The sequence below is a fragment of the Hypanus sabinus genome, chromosome 27, assembly GCF_030144855.1.
Source record: "Hypanus sabinus isolate sHypSab1 chromosome 27, sHypSab1.hap1, whole genome shotgun sequence".
In the NCBI taxonomy this organism is placed as follows: Eukaryota; Metazoa; Chordata; class Chondrichthyes; order Myliobatiformes; family Dasyatidae; genus Hypanus; species Hypanus sabinus.
Genome location: NC_082732.1, coordinates 6,808,356 through 6,834,730, shown reverse-complemented (window position 1 = coordinate 6,834,730; position 26,375 = coordinate 6,808,356). Strand labels below are relative to the sequence as shown.

Genomic DNA, 26,375 nt, shown 5'->3' with positions numbered 1-26,375 from the left:
AGGGTTACAAAGCAAAATCATGGGCCGACAGACCCATACTGTGTTGTACCATTTTATGCTGTATGATTTGAAGCATAGGGTCCTAACACAAGAAAATGGGGCTTAGGTAGAAGATCAGCTATAATCTTGATGAATGATGGAACAGGCTCGAAGAGCTCACTCCTGTTCCTACCTTCTCGGGGTGATTGGAGATGTACAACAAATACTTGCCCTTCTACTGGGGCTATGCTTCCAATGTAAATAAAATCATAGTTTCTGCAAAAGTCAAAAGAAATCCCAGAGATCCTCGGTGGAGTTGCAAGAGTGGACATAGGCTCGGTGTGCTACACTAAGTGAGTACTGGAGAACCCTGGACCACTCAGTGAGCTGAGTGACAGAGGACAGAAACAGTTCCTGTGACATTCTCTTGCCCTCCCAAGTACACATCAATCATCAACTTACACTTACACTTCCACTTCTCTAACCCCATCCAATTCTACCACATTTCCACTGACTCCTTGTGGAGCCTATGACTCACCTACTAACGAGGGGTAATTTATACTGGTCTCTATCCGTCTAATAGGAGTCACCTGCAACTTATTTCTAGCTCATCACCTGCAGCCTATTTAAACCCAGCTCTCATACATAATCTTTCTTCCAGCCAGATCACCCAGTTGCTCCTAGCCTTCAGTTACCTCGTTGCCTGTTGCGTTTAGTATCTGTTCTGTCTTGTTTTGAGACCTCATGTGGCTTGTTATTTTTGCAGTCCATTATTAAAATTATCGCTTATCACTGAGTCCTTTCTGCTGCTCTGCTTTTAGGTCAAGCCTCCTCTACGTTTCCTGACGGGGAACTCACATGTGATCACAGAGGGAATGTGCAAATTCCACACTGGTAGCAACTGAGATCAAAATGGACCCTGGGCCTCTGGAGCTCTGCTTGTTTTGCCACAATGCTGCCCCCGACTTCTGGCCTCTTGGCAGATTAGTGTACCTAGCACAATGCTGGATTAAAGCAGAAGATCCAGTATGCAGGCAGTCAGTGTTCCTAAGGTTATGGATAATCTTCCTCGCTAATTTTTGTTTACATTCAATCATTTAATTGACTTTTAATCACTTTTGAAAGTTTCTGAAACACAGGGACACAAAAACACCTTTAATTTTTTATGACACAAAAGATTCTGCAGATGCTGGACATATTGCGCAATGCACACAAAATGCTGGAGGAGTTCAGCAGGTCAGGCAGCATCGATGGAGATAAATAAACAGTCAATATCCTGATGAAAGGTGTTGGCCTAAAGCATCAACTGTATTATATGTAATTGAGAGAGAGTCTGGGAGTCTGGGAGAGTTAATGGGAATGGGAATGGGAAAGAAAAAAATGTAGAAGTGTCGGAATGGTGTATATGGATGTTTGATGATCAGCACACGCTTCTGGGCTGCGGAGAATGTCTCCCTACAGTATGACTTCTTGACTCTAAGAATAAGTACATGAATGCCAAAGGTGGGTTTATTTGGCTTACAGCTGGCAGCAAGTTCTACAGCGATATTTATATATCTTGTGGATTTTTCAGTATTTTGACAAAGAAAATCAGACTGGAGTTTCTCACTCAGTTACCTGTCAGGAAGAAGTTGCTGAAAACACTGGCAAGTTCAAAAGCAAAGTAATTTATGTCCATTCCACTGAATACAGTCATTCAATACTAAAATAATATTGGTTTGGACAAAGCTATGGATTTGACAAGAGACGTGCTGCAGTTTAAAGGTTTATGGCAGCAATAAGTCAGAACCAGGTCAAACCAGCAGAAATTGCGGAAGATACCTCATCAGCTCTGTTAAGTCTCCCTAGTCCTCTCTTTGCTCCAGGATTGCCTGTCGTCCCTTCACTATAAAATTCACCCCCTCAGTCCTTCTGCCTCTCTACCTTTGTCCTCCTCTTTTGAAAGCTTTCAAGTTCAAAGTAAGTTTATTATCAAAGTACATACAGGTCACCATATACAGACCCAAGATGCATTTTCTTGCAGGCATTCTCAATAAATCCAAAACAAAATAACCATATAGAATCAATAAAAGACCGCACCAACTTGGGTGTTCAGCCAGTGTGTAAAAGACAATAAGCTGTGCAAATATCAAAAGAAAGGAATAATAAATATCAAATACACGAGATGAAGAGTCCTTGAAAGTGAGTCCATTGGCTGTGGGAACATTTCAATGATGTGGCAAGTGAAGTTGAGTGAAGTTATCCTCTTTGTTTCAAGAGCCTGCAGGCTGAGGGTAATAACTATTCCGGAACTTGGTGGTGTTAGTCCTGAGGCTTCTGTGTCTTCTTCCTGATGTTAGCATTGAGAAGGCAGCATGACCCGTGTGAAGGGTTCCCTGATTATGGATGCTGCTTTCCTGCAACAATGTTTTATGTAGATGGTGGGAAGGGTTTTACCTGTGACGGACTGGGCTGTAACCACTACTTTTTGTATGATTTTCCTTTCAAGGGCATTGTTGTTTCCATATCAGGTTGTGATGCAGCCCCTCAATACACTCTCCACCACATGAGATGTTTGTCAAAGTTTTAGATGTCATATCACATCTTTGAAAACTCGTAAGGAAGTAGAGGTGCTACTGTGCTTTCTTTGTAATCGCACTTACATGCTGGGCCCAGGACAGGTCCTCTGAAGTGATAACAGTGAGGAATTTAAATTTACTGACCCTCTCCACATCTAATCCTCCAATGAACACTGGTTCATAGACCTCTAGTTTCCTTTTCCTGAAGTCAATCATCTATTCCTTGGTCTTGCAGACATTGAGTAAGAGGTTGTTGTGGCACTGCTCAATCAAATTTTCATTCTCCCTCCTATATGCTTTGTGGTCAGCAAACATGAATATAGCATTAGAGCTACACTTAGCCATACAGTCGTAAGTGTAAAGCGAGTAGACCAGGGGGCTAAACACACAGCCTTGCGGTGCACCTGTGCGGATATTGATTGTGGAGATGTTGTTGCCAATCCAAATTGACTGGGATCTGCAAGTGGGGAATCAAGGATCCAATGGCACAAGGAGGTACTGAAGCCAAGGTCTTGAAGTTTTTTGATTAGTGTTGGATGCATGATAGTATTGAACGCCAAGCTGTAATCCATAAAGAGAATCCTAATGTACTGATGTGCATGTGTGATAGAATTCAAGTTACTTAAATGAGCAGAACCAAAATCATAAATATACTCATGATTTGGAAGGTGATTGTATCTGTAGCTAGAATCTCTTTTAAAAATATTTTTAAGTGTTCTAGTGGTAATAAAGATGACCCTTCGAAGTGTTTACTCACATCAACATGTCTGAAGCAGAAGTCAATACTCACGTCTCGGTTTGTCATATTCCAATACGGTCTCTCTCCGTATGAAGTGACCTCCCACATGACCACCCCATAGCTCCACACATCACTGGCTGAGGAGAACTTGCGATATGTTATAGCCTCTGGAGCTGTCCAGCGAATTGGAATCTTTCCTCCCTGCAGAAAAGGTTTTACAATTAGGGCAAGTTCAAAAACTAAAATCCTGATTGTTCTCTCTATGTCTAAAGCAGACTGGCAATATTCTAGACATGAGATATTACATTAAATATTGATTAATTGATTAATACTTGAAAGGAGAACAGGTTTCACTGAGAAGGGAGAGCAGGGGAGTACAAGCTGGTAATGTGAAAAAAGACTTTCTACCATCTTGTGTGATTTGAAGGCTCAATGAATATATAAGGTTCATAATCTAAAACCCTGTGAAGATAAAGAAGTGGTACGCACTGTGCAATGAGTTTAACATCAAGATCCTAAACTACAGGGTATGAAGCTTGCTCCTGCCACTCTTTACAATAACCCCCCCACACAAACACACCCATACCAACACTCCTGAATCCTACAATACTCTGTCTGTGAACATACTGTGTTGCCTGTAAAGAGACAGATCTCAAGGTTGTATACAGTTTACCCTGACATATTTAGTTGTTTTTTTTTCTCTCTCTCTACTCATCACCCTGCCTGTTCTCCATCTCCCTCTGGTGCTCTCCCCCTCCCCCGTTCTTTCTCCCGAGGCCTCCTGTCCCATGATCCTTTCCCTTCTCCAACTCTGTATCCCTTTCGCCAATCACCTTTCCAGCTCTTAGCTTCATCTCACCCCCTCCGGTCTTCTCCTATCATTTTACATTTCCCCCTCCCCCCCCACTACTTTCAAATCTCTTACTATCTTTCCTTTCGGTTAGTCCTGACGAAGGGTCTCGGCCTGAAACGTCAACAGTGCTTCTCCCTATAGATGCTGCCTGCCCTGCTGTGTTCTACCAGCATTTTGTGTGTGTTGTTTGAACTTCGTACTCCATATGGAAGAAGACTTTGGGCAGGGAGGACCACAGAATTCAGGCATATACACGAACACAATTCAGCCCAGGGCATTAAATGACTATTTAACAAACTAACAACAGTTGTAACCAGAGCAAGTTTAATCGATAACCACAAAATCAAAAATTCCTCTTTGGACTAGTGATTTACAGTAGATTTTAAAGTCTCTTTATCACTCCATTCACCTGCAGTAAAAACTAAGACCAGTTATAAACACATGAAAGTTTGCAGACGCTGGAAATACAAAGTAACACACACAAATCACTGGAGGAACCCAGCAGGTCAGGTAGTGTCTATGGAAATGAATAAACAATCGATGTTACGGGCCAAGACACTTCTTCAGGACCACATTGAGACCAATCTTACAGTGCTTACTGTTAGTCACAATGATTAATATTCAGTACATGGAAAACAATATATGTGTCGACAAGCAGGGGCAAAAGAGTGTCAACATTATGACAAGTTCCTACTATAAGATGGCCACACCACATATGGTGCATCCAGAATGCACAATTAAGAATATTAATATAGCATAGGAGATTCTAAACCATAGCATAATATGGACTTTTGAAGTACGGCCACTGTGTAACATCCATAGCCAATCTACACACAATGAGGTGTCAGAAGCAATGACATAATTATGATATTGTTTATAGAAATAAAGGAATCATACAGGATGGAACCAGGCCCTTTAGCCCCTAGACTCTGTGCCAACCATTATACACTATTTCTACCAATCCTTCCTGAAAGCTGTTTTATTCTCTCCACATTCTCATCAAATCTCCCCAGGTCCAACCACTCACCTATGCACACCAGGGGTGATTTACAGCCGTGAATTAGCCCACTAACCCATATATCTTTGGGAGGTGTGAGGAACCCTGAGCACCATGGGAAATCTCATGCAGTTATAAGGAAAGTGTATAAACTCTGCACCAACAGCCCTGAAGTTCAGGATTGAACCTGGGAACATGGAACCATGCTGCATGGGACAAGCATTGGCCAGGAAGCTGGTATTATCTCTACATCAGTGGTGCCATGGAACCTGTTATGCCTGCCTCAGAAAGCATACAGGGGCTGCAGTTAATGTCCTACAAGTGGACATCTTTCCAAACAACCTGGCTTCACTCACTGCTACCTACTTGGATTATGCGCTCACATTCCTGAAGTGGGATTTGAACCCAATAGCTCTGCCTCAGAACTGAGAGGAAGAGCTGCACATTGAGCCACAGCTAACAGCTTAGATAAGACAGCAGAAATACACCCCTGCACTACAAGAGGGCAGTATGGCAGGAGAGCTGAGAATGGAGAGGAAGTAGTACCACAGGGCTGATAAGAACCGGCAGATCATATGGTCTGCTTTCATCATTTAAGAAGACCATGGACGAGCTGGTTTCGACTGCCCTATTGCCATACTTAATTTACCTGGGAAGTTCCCTATTTTTTTCTCATTTTGTCTGTTTTTTCTAAACATCAATGGCACTGAGATATACTTCCCCCAACTTTGGTTGCAGTGCAATAGCATTGGTATAATGACTATTAAATCAAAGTCATTCACAACAAGTAGTCATAGAATTAATTGAACTGGGCCAGTGCCCAGGGAACATTCACACTTGATCCGTAGTGACGTCAGATGCATAGGGCTGGTTATAGTACAGAAGCAGACCATTCAGCCCACCATATCCATGGTGGCTATCTACCAGAGCAATTAACAAATCCCATGCTGTAACACCTATTTTCCTGTTGCCTTGCAAGTTTTACTTCATTATAATTTTATCCAATTTCTCTCTGGAATGCCGCAGTGGAGTCGGCCTCCACCACATCTGTAGCCAGTACATTCCAGATTCCAGTCAAAAGCTGTGCAATAGGTTTAATTCCTTAACCTTGCATTCTCTTCCCCTTGTGTCCTCAACACTTCCACCAGGGAGAGCAGCCTCCACAATATCCAGACCCCCATTATTGTATATTTATCAAATCTTCTGTAATCTTCTTTTAAAGAAAATAGTCACAACCTCTCTAATCTATCCTTCTAAATGTAGTTTCTCATCCTGGGAAGTATTTTTGTAAATCTTCTCAGGACCCCTTCTAATGCCCTCACATTCCTCCTATAGTGAGGCAATCAGAACTGAACACAATGCTCCGTTTGTGGCCTGACCAGTGTTTTATAAAGGTTCATATATCCAAGTCACTGGGTAACAGGATACAATGCACACATTTACATATGGCTAGATGCAAAGCCAATCAATGCTCCAAAGAGATAAATTAAAATGTAACTGCATAGACTAGAACAAAATGGTGTGCTTGTAACTACTGGCTAGAGGGGAAGGCATGCCAATTGTGGTTGTTCTATACTTAGACAAAACAGTGAAGCTGTGTGGAAATGATAAATTAATGCAAAGTCAAATTATTGAGTAATATTTACCTCTTTCTTCATAAGAGAAATGCAGAGTCAATAGAATTAAAGGTATCCATGGAATTAAATCTCACCCATGCCTATACACAACCGAATGTCAGAAAACATAACAGTATCACCATTAATGTACACAAAAGGCTCTACTCCAAAAGACTAACCCCAACAAGTTACGTCAGCTCAAATGAAGGGTCTCAGAACTGAAATGTTAACTCTGTTTCCACCTTTACTGCCTACCTTGTTGCACATTCCAGCATCTTCTGTTTTTCTTTCAGGTTTCCAGCATCTGCATCTTTTTGATATTCATATATTGAGGCTCCTGTGTCACTATGTCCTGGGCTACCTGATTCATTATCATAACCTTCTGACCTCAACCAATACTCAAATGCAATCTAAGGGAGGTGATTCACTCCTTCCCTCCACATCCCTTAGTTTATAGTATTTAGTCAGCAGTAAGACTTTATGCAAAAATACATTAACTTAGAACCATAGAACACTGTACCACAGTACAGGTCCTTCAGCCCTCCATGTTGTGCCGACCCATATAATCCTTAAAAAAAAGTACTAAACCCACACTACCCCATAACCCTCCATTTTCCTTTCATCCATGTGCCTGTCCAAGTGGCTCTTAAATACTCCTAATGCTTTAGCCTCCACCACCATCCCTGGCAAGTCATTCCAGGCACTCACAACCCTCCCAGTAAAAAACTTACCCCTGATGTCTCCCCTAAACTTCCCTCCCTTAATTTTGTACATATGCCCTCTGGTATTTGCTATTGATGCCCTGGGAAACTGGTACTGACTATCCACCCTATCTATGCCTCTCATAATCTTGTAGACCTCTATCAAGTCCCCTCTCATTCTTCTACGCTCCAAAGAGAAAAGCCCCAGCTCTGCTGACCTTGCTTCATATGACTTGCTCTCCAAATCAGACAACATCCTGGTAAATCTCCTCTGTACCCTCTCCATTGCTTCCACATCCTTCCTATAATGAAGTGATCAGAATTGAGCACAATACTCTAAGTGCAGTCTCACCAGAGATTTGTAGAGTTGCAACATGATCTCTCTACTCTTGAACTCAATCCCCCGTTAATGAAGCCTAGCATCCCATAGGCCTTCTTAACCACCCTATCAACCTGCACAGCGACCTTGAGGGATGTATGGATTTGAACCCCAAGGTCCCCTTGTTCATCCACACTCTTAAGTAACTAACCATTAATCCTGTATTCAGTCTTCTGGTTTGTCCTTCCAAAATGCATCACCTCACATTTATCTGGATTGAACTCCATCTGCCATTTTTCTGCCCAATTCTGCAGCCTGTCTATATCCTCTTGTAACCTTCGACAACCTACAGCTCCATCCGCAACTCCTCCAATCTTCGTGTCATCCACAAACTTACTCACCCATCCTTCCACCTCTACATCCAGGTCATTTATAAAAATCGTAAGTAGAAGGGGTCCCAGGACAGATCCCTGTGGCACTTCACTAGTCACTAGGTAGAATATTTTTCTTCCACAACTACCCTCTGCTTTCTTCCTTTAAACCAATTTTTTATCCAAACAGCCAAGGTTCCACTTATCCCATGCCTCATGACTTTCTGGATGAGTCTCTCATGAGGGACCTTGTCAAGTGCTTTGCTAAAGTCCATGTAGACTACATCCACTGCCCTACCCTCATCAATTTCTTTTGTTACCTCTTCAAAAAACTCAATTATGCTCGTGAGGCATGATCTTCCCTTCACAAAACCATGTTGACTATCCAAGAGTATACTGTACTTCTCCAAATGCTCATAGATCCTAAAGAATCCTTTCCAGTAGTTGGCATACCACTGATGTAAAACTCACCAGTCTATAGTTCCTAGGTCTATCCCTATTACCTTTTTTAAACAAGGGAACTATATTTGCCATTCTCCAGTCCTCCAGCACTTCCCCTGCAGCCAAAGAGGATTCAGTAATCATGGCTAATGCTCCTGTGATCTCTTCTTTCAATTCCCACAACAACCTGGGGATTTATCAATCTTAATGTTTTTAAGAAGATCCATAACTTCTTCTTCCTTAACCTCCACACTGTCCTGCACACAGGCCCACTCTACTTTGACCTCATCCTGATCAAGATCCTTTTCACTTGTGAATACTGAAACAAAGTATTCATTTAGGACCTCCCCAACCTCCTCTGCCTCCAGGCACATGTTGCCCTCTTTATCCTTTAGCGGTCCCACCTTCGTTCTCATCATCCTCTTATTCTTCACATATGCATAGAACGCCTTGGGGTTCTCCTTAATCCTACATACCTTCTCATGCCCCCTTTGAGCTCTCCTAAGTCCTTTCCTTAGCTCCTTCCTGGCTATCCTATGTTTCTCATAAGCCCCTCCTACTTTCTACTTCTTATATCTAACATATGCTTCCTTTTTCCTCTTGACGAGTTGCCTCACATGTTTTGTCAGCCATGGTTCCCTTTTCCTACCATTTTTTTCCTTGCCTAAGTGGGACAATCCTATCCTGATCCCAGCTCAAGTGGTCCTTAAACTTCTCCCACATTACTTCTGTGCTTTCCCCTTTGAACATCTGTTTCCAATTTACTCTCGCTAGTTCCTGCCTCATCCCTTCAAAGTTAGCCTTTCCCCAGTTAAGCACTTTACCATTTCATCTGATTTTATCCCTTTCTATAGCTATACTGAAGCTAAGGGAGTTGTGGTCACTCTCACCAAAATGCTCCCCCACCAAGAGGTCTGTCACCTGACCAGGTTTATTACCCAGAACTAGATCCAGTATAACCTCTCCTCTTGTCGGCCGGTCCACATACTGTGTCAGGAATCCTTCTTGAACACACCTGACAAATTCAGCCCCATCTATCCCCCTTGCACTCAGGAGAACTTATAAGACAAAATTGTAAATCTTACTGTGAGCAATTTCCACAGACTGGAAGTTTTGGAAGCAGTGCAGAGGAGTTCCTTTTCCTGCAATAGAGGCCCATAATTGAGATGGTAAATCTCCAACAAACAAAACTGTAGATTGAAATGTAGTGACTCTATCTATGGTGTTTACAATTGCCTAGATAGGAGCCAGAGTGAGGGTATTTCTGACATACTGTCTTTTAAAGAGTTACTTTATTATTAGCAAATAAAACAAGGTATGCAATGGTTCAATGTGAAGAAGAACAAAAATGAAAATATGAAATAAATAAACCTTGACTGAGACCCTCACCAATGTAATTTCCCTCTGCTTTTTCTAGACTCTTAGAAATAAATCTTGCAAGTAATAAAGAACATAAAAGATTATTATTTCCCTCTGATTTTCAGGTGGACATTAAATTTATCAGAAGGATATGGAATTCTGCATGTGAGGTTTTTAGGAAGGAAACATTTTTATTCGTATGAAAACTTTCATGTCCTAATTTGGATACGGCTCTTTATCTCAAATTCTTTCTCATCATGGCCCTGCACCTTATTGGCTGCCTGCACTGCACCTTCTCTATAACTGTAACACTTTTTTCCGCATTCTGTTAATGATTTCTCTTGAACTACCTCAGTGCATTGTTGTAATGATATGATCTGTATGGTTGGCATGCAAAACAAAAGTTTTCACTGTAGATCAGTACATGTAACAATGGTAAAGCAATTTACCAATATTATCCAATGGATTATTTTTTCTTTTCTTTCTTTTTCAATATTTTATTAGCTTCTTACATAAAAGCATACAGGGTATAGTAAGATATATAATATATATCGATTATAATATATTGAAGTATTTTTGATATGGCATGACCGTTTCATAAGGTGTCAATTTGCCAGTAGCAAACTTCTCACCAAAAGCAATGAGGCAAGTGACTAATTAATCAATTTTAATGAGGCCAGGGGACCAAGGTAAGCTAAGAATCAAAAAGAGTTGCAGATGCTGGAAATCTGAAATAAAAACAGAAAATTCTGAATACACTCAGTATCTGTGCAAAGAAAGTTGAAAACCATTTTCTGACCAATATGAGTTGCCTTGCATTTTTTTCATTGCTGGCATGCTTGTGTCAATTTAAGACAACAAACAGAGAGAGCCTTGCTCTAACATATCACTTGAAAGACACTGCCTCTGATCATGTGGTTTTCCTTCAGCACTGTTACCCTGGGCTGCATGTTCAGACTCAAAGTGAACCTTACCTTTCAAGAGCCAATGAAATAAATATACTAAGATATTATGTACTCATTTACATGTCAATACAAAAGATCCACGGCAATGACAACATACTCAGAGAAAGCAACACACACAAAATACTGGAGGAGCTCAGCAGGCCAGGCAGCATCTGCGGAAATGAATAAGCAGTCAACGTTTCAGGCCGAGACCCTTCATCAGGACTGAGAAGGAAGGGGGGGGGGAAGACGCCAGAATAAAAAGGAGGGATGAGGGGAAGGAGGCTAGCTGGAGGTGGTAAGAGAAGCCAGGTGGGTGGGAAAGGTCAAGAGCATGAGAAGAAGGAACCTGATAGGAGAGGAGAATGGACAATGGGAGAAAAGGAAGGAGGTGAGGATACAGGGGGAAATAATAGGCAGGTGAGAAGAAGTAAAAGGTCAGAGTGGGGAATAGAGGAAGGGGGGAGATATTTTTAATAGAAGGAGAAATCGATATTCATGCCATCAGATTGGAGGTTACCCAAATGGAATATGCGTGTCGCTTCTCCTTCCAGAGGATGGCTCCATCTTGACACAAGAGGGTCTCCTGGACCGACATGTTGGAATGGGAATGGGAATTAGAGTAAAATTATTTGGCCATTGGGAATATTATTTCTGGATGTAATACGTTTTGAACATGTGTTATCCATATTTTAGAAACTACTGTCAAAATTTTGTGTCCGAAGCACTTCATTCCTGTGTTACACTGCTATCTCTGAACAAGGCATTTAGTTCTGAGACTTGCAATTAAGATATAATATTGAAACATTGAACCGACCGGGAGAATGCTCAGGCATGAGAGGAGAAAGCTGAATATTACATTAGGAATTATCAGTTCCTAATTATGAAAGGTTTGTGCAGGTAAATTGTGAAGTGTTACTTCTTGTGGTCAATGGATCTTGACAAGAAGTTAGGAGCAGCACTGCATGCAGAAATGGTTTCTGTAAACAGTAACTCGTTTCTGTTTGCAAGGTGTTGTGGAAGATGGAAGGCAGTGAAAGTAAATGACAACTGGAGCTTAGTCATATGAGAATGAATTACAAAATCACTTGACACTAAACAGGAATAGTGGGTCGAAACTAAATTAAATCAGCCAGACCTAAGGCAGAAATGATGAAGATAAAGTTGTCCTGTGCTGAAATTTCTATAAGTTAGTGATTTATTCCAGGCAATGTAGGGTGGGCTGGCTGACAGTGCTCTTTGAAGAAAATCTCCAAAGTGAAATTGAGCTTCTATTCTGGATCACATTAAAAATGCTCATCTGAACTAGTTCAAACTTTGATTTGTAATGAATGAGCTGATTTCAGATCATTTCTTAAAGTAGCTTCAGTTCCTGAAAGCACTTCTGTTAAGAGCCAATTAATATATGAATAAGGAGTTTGCACTCAGTTCTTCTGTCAAGAGACTCACTATTTGAAACAATCACCTCACATCACAAGAGACTGCAGATGTTGGAATTTGGAGCAACAGTCTGCTGGAGGAACTCAACAGCATCTGCAGAGGGGAAGGAACACAAGCAAAATTTTGCATCTTTCCGCCGGAGATGCTGTTCAGCTTGTTGGGGTTATCTAGCAAATTGGTTATAAACAACCTTATGTTGCTTTGTTCGAACACCATGGGTTGCCTGGCGATGCCAGAGAAGTGAAACGATGGAATTAATTTGATAATAACCACACAGCTTTATGTGTCAGGAATGAGGGGCCGTTTACAGAAAGTGAAATGCAGGAACTGTACATTGGCAAGCAGGGGGATGTTCACTCAGAGATCACTGAAGTAAAAGAGTCATAGGGACAAAGAGCAATACAGCATCGTGTCAGGCTGTTCGGCCCACATATCCATGCTAATCATGGTGCCCACTCTGTTACACCCAGTTTCCTGCATTCATAGAACATACAGCATAGACCAGTACAACAGAGTATTGGCCCTTCTGCCCACGATGTTGTGCTAATCAATATAAGCTCTATAATCAATTTAACCCTTCCCTCCTATGCAGTTCAAAACCCTCTTACATCCATGTGGCTAAGATTTCTTTAAATGTCGCTATGTAGCAACCTCTACTACCATCCCTACCCTGTCAAAAAGACAGTTACTGCCCACTTCATCATGTTATCAAGTTCTGTAAGATCACCCATTGTTCTCCAGACTCTCAGGTTACAGAGTTCACTCCCTAGTTCAGATCTATAGTATCATCCAAGGCTGGTTGTGGATAAAATGACAACAGGAGGACAAAGCACTGTCTATTAGCTCTCATGAAGGTTAGCTCACTAGATGGAAAGGCCTCTCAGGGTCGTTAATTCTGTACAGTTCTGGCCTTAGTTACTGTCTGTGTGGAGTTTGCACGCACTCACGCTGACCACAGGGATCGGCTCTCATCACACAGTGGATGTCAGTAGATTAACTAGCTACTGTAAGTGTGGAGGGATGGCAGAACTAACGGGAATGTGAAGGCACTTGGTTACAGGGGAAGTCGAGATGGATGATGGATTTACTGCGGTTCAGCAAGGACTTGCTAGGCTGAAGGAAGTATCAATGATGAATTGATAATCTCCCAGGAGCTGCATTGTGTATGATGAGTACTAGTGAATTGGTAACTTCTCTCATTAAAATTGGGAGTGGTGAAAGACATGCCAGTCCATTAGTGCGCAATGTTACACAATTGCACGAACTACATCCACCTTATAGAGTTAAGGCTTAGTAAGGGCTAGCAGAGATGGTTCAGGTTCAGTTTTGTGTATTTTATCATATGTACATTGAAGGATATAGTGAAACAGCTGACACAACTAAGGATGTGCTGGAGTCAAGCTCACAAGTGGACCAGAGTGTGGTCGGTTCCCATTTAAAACTACATACCTTGTCCTCAATCTTGACATAAATTCCCACACCCACATTTATACTGAAAACTGCCAGTGTAAGCTGGTCACAATATAAAAGCACCTTCTGAAACAGCATCTCTGCAATATTGCAGAAAAAGACAGGAAATTGGTAATCAAAGCATCAATAAAATAGTGACCCGTATAATATTGCAATAGAGAATATGTTGGATGTTATGGTTATTAAATCTAACACAATTTTATTAAAACAAAGTAAAGTAAGAATCTGGTGATAGAAGCTCAAAAAGGTTAGTCTTATATAAAGCTGATTCAATAAGAGCTGACACAGCAGCTTTCCACACAAGGTAACTGCTGTGGGTCCAGGGGACACAGCAGAGCACGAGGCTCGAAATGTACACCCTGGCAACTCAACCTGAGGTCAGTCTTTGTTCTTGTATACCGGGGAGTTGTACCATGTTTAAACCAATTTGGCACTCCTAAGAGATAGACAATGAGAATTCAACCGTAAAACCACCAGGTCAAGTGGCAGACTGAAACAGAAAGACGGATATTCTTCACAGCCAACTTTCCATGGCAACATTATTTGTATAATTGTAGTTCCAAGTTTGGTGCAACTAAAACGCATGCCAATTAAAATTAAAGTGTGGGAACACTTTCCTTGGAGTCAGGAGGTGGAGTTGTTACCTTACAGACATTTATAAAGATATTTATGAAGAGTGTAGATAAGATGAATAGCCAAAGTGTTTTTCCCAGAGTGTGGTAGTCCAAATCTAGAGGGCATTAGTTTAAAGTGAGAGGGGAAAGATTTAAAAGGGATGAGAAAGACAACTTTATCATACATTCTGGGTACCTGTCTCAACCACTTCCTCTAGCAACTTATTCCATATTCATACAACCTCTTGTTGAATGTTTGCCTCCCACCCCCTGAGTTCCAATTAACTCTCTCCCCTCTGACCTTAAACCTATGCTCTCTCCAACTTTTTGATTCTCCAACACTGGAAAAAAGACAGTGCTTTCACCTCATCTGTGCTGCTCATGATTTTACACATGCTGGGAAAGAAGGAAATGGAATTTAGTCAAAGGTCTAACACTGACAATAGCATTGGTATAATGGTCTCCATCTATGAATCTACTGAACTCACAATCAGAATCAGGTTTAATATCATTGGCATATATCATGAAATTTGTTGTTATGTGGCAGCAGTATATTGCAATATACAATAATAAAACCTGTAGATTATGCTATATATATATATATACATGTTTTTAAAGTTAAATTAAATAAGTAGTGGTGAGATAGTGTTCTCGGGTTCTATGACCATTTAGGAATCCAATGGCAGAGGAGAAGATTCATTGAGTATGCATGTGCCTTCAGGCTTCTGTATCTCCTTCTTTATGGTAGCAATGAGAAGAGGGCATGGCCTGAGTGATGGAGGTCCTTAATGTTGGATACCACCTTTTTGAGGCAAAGCTCCTTGAAGGTGTCCTGGATACTACAGAGGCTAGTGCCTATGATGGAGCTGCCTGAGTTTACAACTCTCTGCAGCTTACTATGATCCTGTGCAGACCCCACCCCCATACCAAGCAGTTAGAATGCTCTCCACGGTATGTCTGTACAAATTTGTGAGCTCTTAGTAAAACATCACAGCAGACCAAAGTCAGAGACAGGAGAGAAGTGAGATTCCACTGACGGACATCTTTGAGAAATGGTGTTTGTCTCCGATTTGATTAACTACTGGATCATAAGTTATCTCAATTCCCAATACTCCCTAAACTTTGAGAATTAATAAATGAAAAGTCAAAAGAAACTAGTTTTTTTTTGTTTTGTTCCATTTGTCTTGGGCTGCACACAGCAATGCTTTGGAGATCCAATCCAAACTGAGTCTTTGTGCCAGACCAAGAGCGACTTCTATACATAGCAAAGCAGTAGCCCGGTTGGTTGGAACTTTATGGGGCAATTGGGGATGGATCGGCAGTTAGGAGTAGCAGAGATCAGAAACAGTTTGCCAGTGTTAAAAGCACTTTATCTGGAAAAAATCAATGGCAATTTCACCCAGACATGAGTGATTGTTTTTTAATATATGGCAGCTAACTTAGTAATGTTTTTCAAAGGTTCTTTTGTTTCAATTTAAATTTACAAATTCTTTTCCCCAGTGGTTTGGCCTGTATTTTTCTAAATGTTTTTGACTGACAAGTTCCGTCTCTGCCAGTACAAAAATCTGCTGGTGTTTGTCCTTGGAGGATTGAATGCAAACACTAAATTCCACTTCATTACTCCCATTTACATGGGAAAATTGAGCGTGTGTAGATCAATTTGTATTAATGCGGATCAGTGACCATATAAATGACCTCAAGAATCATCTCAAAGGTGGCCTCACGACTGATTTTCTTTCCCAACCTTAACACTTTGAGATCCAGAAGTTTTTCTGTTAACCAACATCTCCACATGTTGAAAAACTAATTTATAAAGTAGATGAAGAGCAATATATAGAATCAAAGGTGCAGATAGAAGCCCTACAGACAGGCAGGTGTTGATTTTCAATTTAAGCTGTTGCAGTATGACTTGTTGCCACGGTGCTGTACATGTCCTGGCAGGATGAATTGAATGCATAGTGATTAGAAGACAAGTTAGAAATCATTATGTTGCTGGCTCAGGAGACTCAATGAAATTCCTGTTCTGTCTGAGAGAGATCTCAGTGCACCACTTTTCCACTACAAACGTCCATGCTCAAAATCATACCAGCAGCTGCTGATTCTGATCTTCCCTGTAGCAGCGTCCGCAGGTCTGATTTTTATCTGGAGTCTCTGGGGTGAAGTGGGCTAGGCAACCAAACCTAATGCCAGACCACTGACTCTTTATCCCTCTCTGTGTCCTCTTTGCCACAGACAATGTCCAGAGTTGTGCGCGTGCCAGACCCTGCTTGAGGCGTTCTTGATGCAATGTGGCATTATAGCATATCAATTTCACAGCTGATGTGAGATGGTCTTCTGTGCAGTGTCATATTAGACTGTAACATCAGCCAGAAGAGGAAAGCAGAAAGTACAGGAAATGAATTCCTAAAGGAATTACAGGCAGCATGTAATTTACTGTTGACTGTTACATCAAATCAGCTGTCACAAGATACCACTTTCAATTTCTCCATACACCTGCTTGAGATTATTTATATACATCTAAAATTGAGCAAACTTTGATTCTTCCCCTTATGTCCTTAATGAACATATAGTATGATCTGGTATCAGCCTTGCGTTAATCACTGTTACCCATGAATGAGTAAACACCATTGAAATGAGCATGAAATCGGGGAAATTACCTACTTCGATAAGAGGAAGTGTTGCTGTCTTTGTTGCTTTGCTAGAGTGTGTATAGTGTTATATATTGGACCAAATATTGAAACAATGCTCTGCCTGCTCTCTCAACTGGGTTTATGGTATTCCATGGCAGTGGATTCTCCTCGGATGGCATGACAATAATCACTCCCCCGAGTATTAGAGACAGTCCAAAGGAGATAAATAAATTAGATCCATTTTCTAATGGGTTTAATAATTAGAAGAATGGGGAGAGATCATATTGAAACAAATGAACTTCTGAGGAACATTATAGGGCAGATGGTGAGATGCTTCCACTCGAGGGAGAATCTCAAACAAAGAGTCATAGTTAACAAGATAAGAGCCAATCATTTATGAGTAATTTTCTCACAGAAGGTGGGGAAACTCGATTCTCCAATTCACAAGGTTGGATTATTGGGGCCATTTAGAAACATAGAAACCTACAGCACAATACAGGCCCTTTGGTCCACAAAGCTGTGCCAAACATGTCCTTACCTTAGAAATTACCAAGGATTACCCATACCCCTCTACTCTTCTAAGCTCCATGAACCTATCCAGGAGTCTCTTAAAAGACCCTATCGTGTCTGCCTCCACCACCGTCACCGGCAGCCCATTCCACACACTCACCACTCTTTGCGTAAAAAACTTACCCCTGACATCTCCCCTGAACCTACTTCCATGCACCTTAAAACTGTGCCCACTCATGCTAGCCATCTCAGACTTGGGAAAAAGCCTCTGACCATCCTCACGATCAATGCCCCTTATTATCTAATACACCTCTATCAGGTCACCTCTCATCCTCTATCACTCCAAGGAGAAAAGGCCAAATTCACTTGACATATTCTCCTAAGGCATGCTCCCCAATCAAGGCAACATCCTTGTAAATCTCCTCTGCACCATTTCTACGATTTCCACATCCTTCCTGCAGTGAAGCGATCTGAACTGAGCACAGTACTCCAAGTGGTGTCTGACCAGGGTCCTATAGAGCTGCAACATTACCTCTCAACTCCTAAACTCAATCCCACGATTGATGAAGGCCAATGCACCATATGCCTTCTTAACCACAGAGTCAACCCGCGCAGCAGCTTTGAGTGTCCTATGGTCTCAGACCCCAAGATCCCTCTGATCCTCCACACTGCCAATAGTCTTACCATTAATACTATATTCTGCCATCATACTTGACCTACCAAAATGAACAATTTCACACTTATCTGGGTTGACCTCCATCTTCCACTTCTCAGCCTAGTTTTGCATCTTATCAATGTCCCACTGTAACCTCTGACAGCCCTCCACACTATCCACAACACCCCCAACTTTTGTTTCATCAGCAAATTTACTAACCCATCCCTCCACTTTCTCATCCAGTCATTTATAAAAATCACAAAGAGTAGGGGTCCCAGTACAGATCCCTGAGGGCCTCCACTGGTCACTGACCTCCATGCAGAATATGACCCGGCTGTAACCACTCTTTGCTTTCTGTGGGTAAGCCAGTTCTGGATCCCCAAAGCAATGCCCCTTGGATCCCATGCCTCCTTACATTGTCAATAAGTCTTGTACAGGGTACTTTATCAATTGCCTTGCTGAAATCCATATACACTACATTTACGGCTTTACCTTCATCAGTGTGTTTAGTCACATCCTCAAAAAATTCAATCAGGCTTGTAAGGCACGACCTGCCCTTGACAAAGCCATGCTGAGTATTCCTAATCACATTATGCCTTTCCAAATGTTCATAAATCCTGCCTCTCAGAATCTTTTCCATCAATTTACCAACCACTTAAGTAAGACTCACTGGTCTATAGTTTCCTGGGCTACCTCTAACTCGCTTTCTGGAATAAGGGATCAACATCCGCAACACTCCAATCCTCCTGAACCTCTCCCATCCCCAATGATGATGCAAAGATCATCGCCCGAGGCTCAGCAATCTCCTCTCTTGCCTCCCACAGTAGCCTGGGGTACATCTGATCTGGTCCCCGTGACTTATCCAACGATGCTTTCCAAAAAGTCCAGCACATCCTCTTCCTTAATATTAACATGCTCAAGCTTTTCAGTCCGCTATAAGTCATCCCTACAATCGCCAAGATCCTTTTGCATAGTGACTAAGCAACTCTGCTATCTCCTTTGGTTCCATACACACTTTTCCACAGTCACACTTGATTGGTCCTATTCTCTATGCCTTATCCTCTTGCTCTTGACATACTTGTAGAATGCCTTGGGGTTTTCCTTAATCCTGTCCGCCAAGGCCTTCTCATGGTCCCTTCTGGCTCTCCTAATTTCATTCTTAATCTCCTCCCTGCTAGTTTTATAATCTTCTAGATCTCTGTCATTGCCTAGTTTTTTGAACTTTTCGTAAGCTCTTCTTTTCTTCTTGACTAGCATTTGTACACCATGGTTCCTATACCATACCATCCTTTCCTTGTCTCATTGGAACCTACCTATGAAGACCTCACGCAAATATCCCCTGAACATTTGCCACATTTCTTCCAAACATTTCCCTGAGAACAAATGTTTCCAGTTTATGCTTCCAAGTTCCTGTCTGATAGCCTCATATCCTAACATATCTGTTCCTATCACTCTCCAAAACTATGGCAAAGGAGATAGAACTGTGATCACTATCTCCAAAATGCTCTCCCTCTGAGAGATCTGACACCTGACCAGGTTCATTTTCCAATAACAGATCAAGTAAGACTCTCTTCTTGTAGGCTTATCTACATAGTTTGTCAAGAAACCTTCCTGAACACACCTAAAAAACTCTACTCCATCTAAACTCCTCATTCTAGGGAGATGCCAATCAATATTTGGGAAATTAAAATCTCCCACCATGACATCCTGTTATTATTACACCTTTCCAGAGTCTGTCTCCCTATCTGCTCCTCAATGTCCCTGTTACTATTGGGTGGCCTATAAAAACAACCAGTAGAATTATCGACCCCTTCCTATGTCTAACTTCCACCCACAGAGACTCTGTAGACAATCCCTCCATGTCTTCCTCCTTTTCTGCAGCCATGTCACTATCTCTGATAAACAGTGCCACGCAGTGAAACATCTAAAGCCTGAAGCATTTAAAGTGGAAGTAGAAGTGTTTTTTTTTTAATTGGGCACCTGAGGAATATGGGGAACTGGTACACATGGGGGGATGAGGACTGGGGCAGATCAGAAGTGAATTATATCAAAAGGCAGGGCAAGCTTGAGGAGCTGAGTGGCCTACGCCAACTCTAATATTAACAGACAAAAAAAAAACAAGTATACTATTTATTAATATGTTGATGAAGACTTTGGGCAAAAATGGCCAATGTATTTCCTCTCTTATAGCAGTAATTGAGCTCCAGAAATATTAAACCGTCAAGGTTTAGGTAAAGCCAGGGAAGCAAAGGGTGTTCTGTAAAAGAAAGTTCTCACTTTCCATGCTCTCTAACTTCTCTCCCAGTCTCAGAATTAGATATATCTGTCATTCTGCACTCCAATTGATGCAAACAGCCTGCACAGCTTTTGTACTGGGTAAAAACACAAAATGCTGGCAGAACTCAGCAGGCCAGACAGCATCTATGGGAGGAGGTAGTGACAAGGTTTCGGGCCAAAACCCTTCATCAGGAGTGAAGTAACATGGGATGGTGGAGAGGGGATAAGAAGTGGGGGGAGGGATGAAGTAGAGAGCTGGGAAGTGATAGGCTGGAGGGAAATGAGCTAGGGGGAAGGTGGAGAATTATGGGAAATAAAAGAGAAAGAAAGGTAGGGCTTGGGGGGAGATTATAGTGAGGGGGGAAAAAAGAGAGAGAAAGAGAACCAGACTAAAATAATAGATAGGGATGGGGGTAAAGGGTGGCAGGGGTATCAATGGAGGTCTGTGAGTTGGATGTTCATGTCGGCAGGCAGGAGGCTACCACCCATCTCCTCTCCACCATCCCATGTTACTTCACTCCTGATGAAGGGTTTTGGCCCGAAACGTCGTCACTATCTCCTCCCATAGATGCTGTCTGGCCTGTTGAGTTCTGCCAGCATTTTGTGTTTTTATTTATTTCCAACATCCGCAGATTCACTCGTGTGCTTTTGTACTGAGTAGTTACCTTTGTGGCATTTCACATCCTATCGAGTGTTGTATCCTTTTCTTCAGACAGGAAGTGATTCTTGTTCCCTCTAAAGCAGGTCATACTGCACAGGTAGCACAACTGACAGACTTACAGTGCATCAGTTAACAGCATGAATGATGATTACTCTTTGAACAATGCAACAAATCTACACAGATACAAGTTCCAGCTTGGGAGTTTTTTGCCCTTATTCAAATATGTCATACTCTCAGCTACTCTTTTCCCATCTTTGTTGCATATTCTCTGATGCCATTGTTGAACCACATGTACTGGTTTCAATTCCCACAACTTTCTAAGACTAAGAGAGAGACCAAGATGTCTGCTGTCCTTCCAGGCCCACATAATAAGACTGAGTCTCTTATGCTGAATTGGCTACTGAAAGAAATTCTCTCAATGTCAAGTTTAAAATGTCTTCTTTGTTTTAGTCATCAGTTAGATCTTCTTTCAGCTTTCTAAACTCAAAGAAATAAGCCCAAACATTCTCAGTGCAGAAGGTTATTTTAAGGGCGAGAAAACAATTCCGATTGAGGTTAGAGACAGAATTGGATGCACGTCAACTCTGACAGAATTTGCAGGCCACTACTTCCTGCAAAGAAAAACCTAACTCAGGAATGCCTATGATACTTCACTCCCCAACAAGCTCAAAACCTTTTAAGCATGGTTTGAAAGAGAGATTAAAACTACACCTGTGCGAATCCCTGCAGCATCTCGTGACCCTGTGATCTCTGTCTTGGAAGCTAACTTCAGAACATCTTTCAAGAGAGTGAACCTTCGCCAGACATCAGGCTCTGATGGTGTACTTGAAAATGTGTGCCAATCAACTAGCGGGAGTGCTCAGAGGCACCTTCTATCTCTCACTCTGCAGTTAGAGCTTCCCACGTGCTTCAAAGGGGTGACAATCGCACCAGTGCTCAAGAAGAGCAGAGTCAGTTGTCTCGTTGAATAATGCCTAGTTGCACTTAATCTACTGTCATGAAGTGCTTTGAGAGTTTATTCATGCCTAGAACCAACACCTGCATAAATAAGGACCTGGATTGGCTGCAATTTGCTTATTGCCATAATAAGTCAATCATGGATATAATTTCATTAGCTCTCCACTTGGCTTTGGTTCTCCTGGACAACAGCAATATCTACATCAAGCTGCTGTTTATTCACTACAGCTCAGCGTTCAACACAGTCATACCCTCAGTTCTAATCAACAAGCTCCAAAACTGTGGGTTCTGCAACTGGATCCTTGATATCTTTGCTAGGAGACCACAATTGGGGTGGATCTGAAATAACATCTCCTCCTCACTGATGGTCAACATTTGTGTACCTCAGAGATGTGTGCTTAGCCCACTGCTCTTCTCTCTCTGCACCCATGACTGTTTGGCCAGGCACAGCTCAAATGCAATCCATACATTTGCTGACGACACAACTATTGTTGGTAGAATTTCAGATAGTGATGAGAAGATGTACAAAAGTGAGATATATCAGTGAGTTGAGTGGTGTCACACTAACAATTTTGCATTCAGTGTCAGTAAGACCAAGGAATGGATTATGGAATTCAGGAAAAGGAAGGCAAGAGAACACACACCAGTCCTCATCGAGGGATCAGAAGTGGAGAGTGCAATTTCAAGTTCCTGGATGTCAACATTTCTGAGGATCTATCCTGAGCCCAACATATTGATGCAATTACAATCATTGACTATACTTCATTCGGAGTTTGAGGAGAATTGATATGTCACCAAAGAGATTTGCAAATTTTTACAGGTGTACCATGGACAGCATTCAAAGTGGTTGCATCACCGTCTGGTATGAAGAGGCCACCGCATAGGATGGGCAAAAGCTACAGAAAGTTGCAAACTCAGCCGGCTCCATCACAGGCACCAGCCTCCCCAGCATCCAGGACATCTTCAAAAGGGGGCGTCCATCATTACGAAACCCCATCGCCCAGGACATACCCACTTCTCATTGCTACCATGAAGGAGCCTGAGGCACATGCTCAACATTTCAGGAACGGTTCCTTCCCCCTGCCATCTGACTTCAGAATGGACAATGAACCCATGAATCAACACGTACAAACAAGCTGGATGAACTCAGCAGGTCAGGCAGCATCCATTGAAATGAGCAGTCAATGTTTCGGGCTGAGACCCTATTTTTCTCTCTTTTTGCAGTATGTATTTAATTTCATTTAACTTTCTCTCTCTCTCTCTCTCTCTCTCTCTAAATATATATATACACACACATACACCTTTTAGTAATTCATAGTTTTTATTATTATGTATTGCAATGTACTACTGCCGCAAAACAACAAATTTCACAACATAAACCTGATTCTGATTCAATTCATGATTCAATTTTTTCAGGCCCACTCGCATCCTGGCCTCTCTCCTGTTTCTCTATACAAAGTCAATCAACCTTTCCTGAATTGCATCTTTATACTTCGACTGAAATGGGAGGTGTAAATTGAGTAAAAAAAGAGAAACACAATCTATCCTTTCCCCCCTCCAGTGCTGGATCGTTCAGTTAAATCATGGCTGCTCTGTCGCTCGAAACGTTCAGCTGCCACTCAGTTTTATCAAAGCTCTACAGCACATGATAACACCAAGAATAATGACAGATGGGCCACTTGGCAATACCTACAAAATGGATTCAGATATGACAAAGGACCAGTTGACCATGCAAATTCCTGACATAAACTCCTGGGCGCTGTTGTCGAAATTGGGAGATCTGCACCACAACCTGTCACAGCAACGCTCTCAGAGTCTGATCCTCGTTCAGAGCTCCTCAATAATCAACGGACACATTTAATGATGAATACATACACACTTATAATTTGTATCTGGTTATCATTTCCCTACAAAGACAGTTAAATTTAAATCTCTGAGGACATATCAGTCATAACTTTCAGCTAATGTTCCGGAGTCATTAATCAAGACTGCTGTGCATATCCTTCTATGGTAGGTCAGAGCCACCTGGTGATTTGTAGAGTTGTTAAGAAAGAGTAATCTTAAGAGGCTTTGCGTCAACTCCAGACTCCATCAAGCTTAATGTTAACACTGAGGCGATGTCACAACCACGGACTCTGCCACGGAGTCCAGGCGCCATTGCAGTCGGGTAGGCAATTGCACATGAAACAATGCACATTCCAGCCAATTAGGGTTTATTTGTTGTTATATTTAATGCCCTTCCTCTTGTTTCAGTCTTGTTGAGTCTTGACCAAAGCATAGTTCAAGTTTAATTATCAAGAATACCAATGAATACAGCCAAAGGAAGCAGTGTTCCTCCAGGGTCAAGGTGCAAAACGCAGTCCCACACAGCACACTGCACATATCAGACAGATGGCAGTAAACATACAGTCACACCAAATAAGCAGCGACAGCAATGCTCCCTGCTTATCCAAGTCCTCGTTTTGGGAAAGAAGATTACAATTTAGATTAGCACTTCAAAGGAGCGTTACTGTTTCTGAGCCACAGAGGCTCAGGAGTGGCTCAGATGTTAGTTTGAGATTTTTCATTAGTGGCCTTGCTGACCTCATGTTTATTACTTTCCTTTGATTGTGTACAGTTCTTATTAAAACTCAGTGAACTATTCATCCTGCTGCTGTGTCTCTCCCTCTGCACTTCAGCTATCACTGAACACCATGTCAGCAAGACTAAACATGGTCAGCAAGAAACTGACCCCATCGCAGAGAGCACAGATGACCTCAGCCCTGAATTCCACTGGTCAGGCAGACGAGAAGTTAAAGTCAATGGAGGCTTGGCTGGCAGGAGTGGCTTAGGCAGTGCAACAACTAATCACAGAATGGCCAGCCCAGCCCAAACTAAAGTTCATTGGTAGAGAAGTAGTTGTTTTAGAGCAACAAGCTCAGTCCAAGTAGAAAGAATGTGTATCAGTGCTCACAGTGAGATCTCTACCTCACCACAGACTGCCAGTACCACTCTCACTGCTGCTATTCAGCAGCTCACTACTGACATTACTGCAGTCACTGCCACAATTCATCAGCCTTCTGCCAGGAGAGTGCCACTCCTAGCAGCAGGCTCTCACGCCTCCTCCTCCATGACAGTCTCCTCAGCCTCAGCCACTGTGGTCCAAACTCAGATGGCAGCTTCTGGACCAGAATTGTGCATCCTCCACCAGGCAGATGCTCTTCTGACCCTGACAGCTGTAGGCATTTTATTATCTAGTGTGAATTGACTGTCTAAGTCCAGGCAGGTTAGTTTGGTGATGATACATGTAAACTAGCTTAGAGTAGCTTAGATGAATCTCTTAGACTTGTTCAATGTTCTACAAGAGCAAGTCTTCCCAGCAGCCTGGCCTTTCCAGCAATTTGATGTCGAGTTTAGAAGAGCATTTAATCTTCTAGTGTGGGGCAAGGAGGCTGCCCACTGACTCCTGGACCTTTGCCAAGGGAAAGAGACAGTGAAGGCCCATGCGGTAAAGTCCTGCACACTTGTGGTTGAGAAGGAGTGGAACAAGAGATTACTCATCACTGCTTTCCAGAATGGGCTGAGTGCAAAGGTCTGATTTGAGCTCGCAGTGCGTGATGAACAGGACAGCCTGGATGATCTCATAGATCTGGCCATTTGAATAGCTCTGAGGTTCCTACTCTTTAGATAACGATCTGCCGTCACCCTTTCTCACATCACCCATTACACAGCCTGCGGAGGAGCCTACACAGGTGGGGGGAGGGGTGTAACTATCTCAAGAGGAATGAGAATGGTGCAGGAGAACAGGTTGCTGCCCCCTCCATGGTACTTCCAGCCATCATGTCCCAAGCACTCAGTAAAAGAGGATACCCATCAGCAGGAAGGGTCACTTTTTCCTGCAAGCATCTTCCCCTAATCGAAGTATAAAAAGATAATCCTCGCCTCAAACATGGTCAAACCAGGATTTTTCAAGTTCAAGTTCAAGTTTAATTATCATTCAACCATACACGAATACAGTCAAACCAAAGTGTTCCTCCAGGACTAAGGTTGCCAAACACATTACCAACAGCACACTGTACAAACAGAACATATGGCTATATCATAAGTTTTATCACACAAAACATTGGAAACGTATCAGCAAATAATGCCATGTGGACAGAAAATCAGGTTTTATCAGATATTGTTGAATCCCTTTATGAAAATCACACAAATGGACAGAAAGTAAGGTTTTAAGGAGCCTTCTAAGCGTGGGAGAGAAAAGTGGAGCTTAAAAAGGGAATTCCAGAGTCTTGGTGGCTGAAGACA

At 42.1% G+C, this 26,375-nt stretch overlaps 1 protein-coding gene across 2 annotated transcripts in view; it reads right to left on the bottom strand.

Annotated features, from left to right (window-relative positions):
* Positions 1-26,375, bottom strand: part of epha8 (eph receptor A8) — a 627,227-nt gene that overhangs the window by 48,892 nt on the left and 551,960 nt on the right. For both annotated transcript variants that reach the window (XM_059951704.1, XM_059951705.1), the window contains one exon: positions 3,328-3,477. In XM_059951704.1, the coding sequence (XP_059807687.1) occupies positions 3,328-3,477 (150 nt within the window). The remainder of the gene's footprint in view (positions 1-3,327; positions 3,478-26,375) is intronic.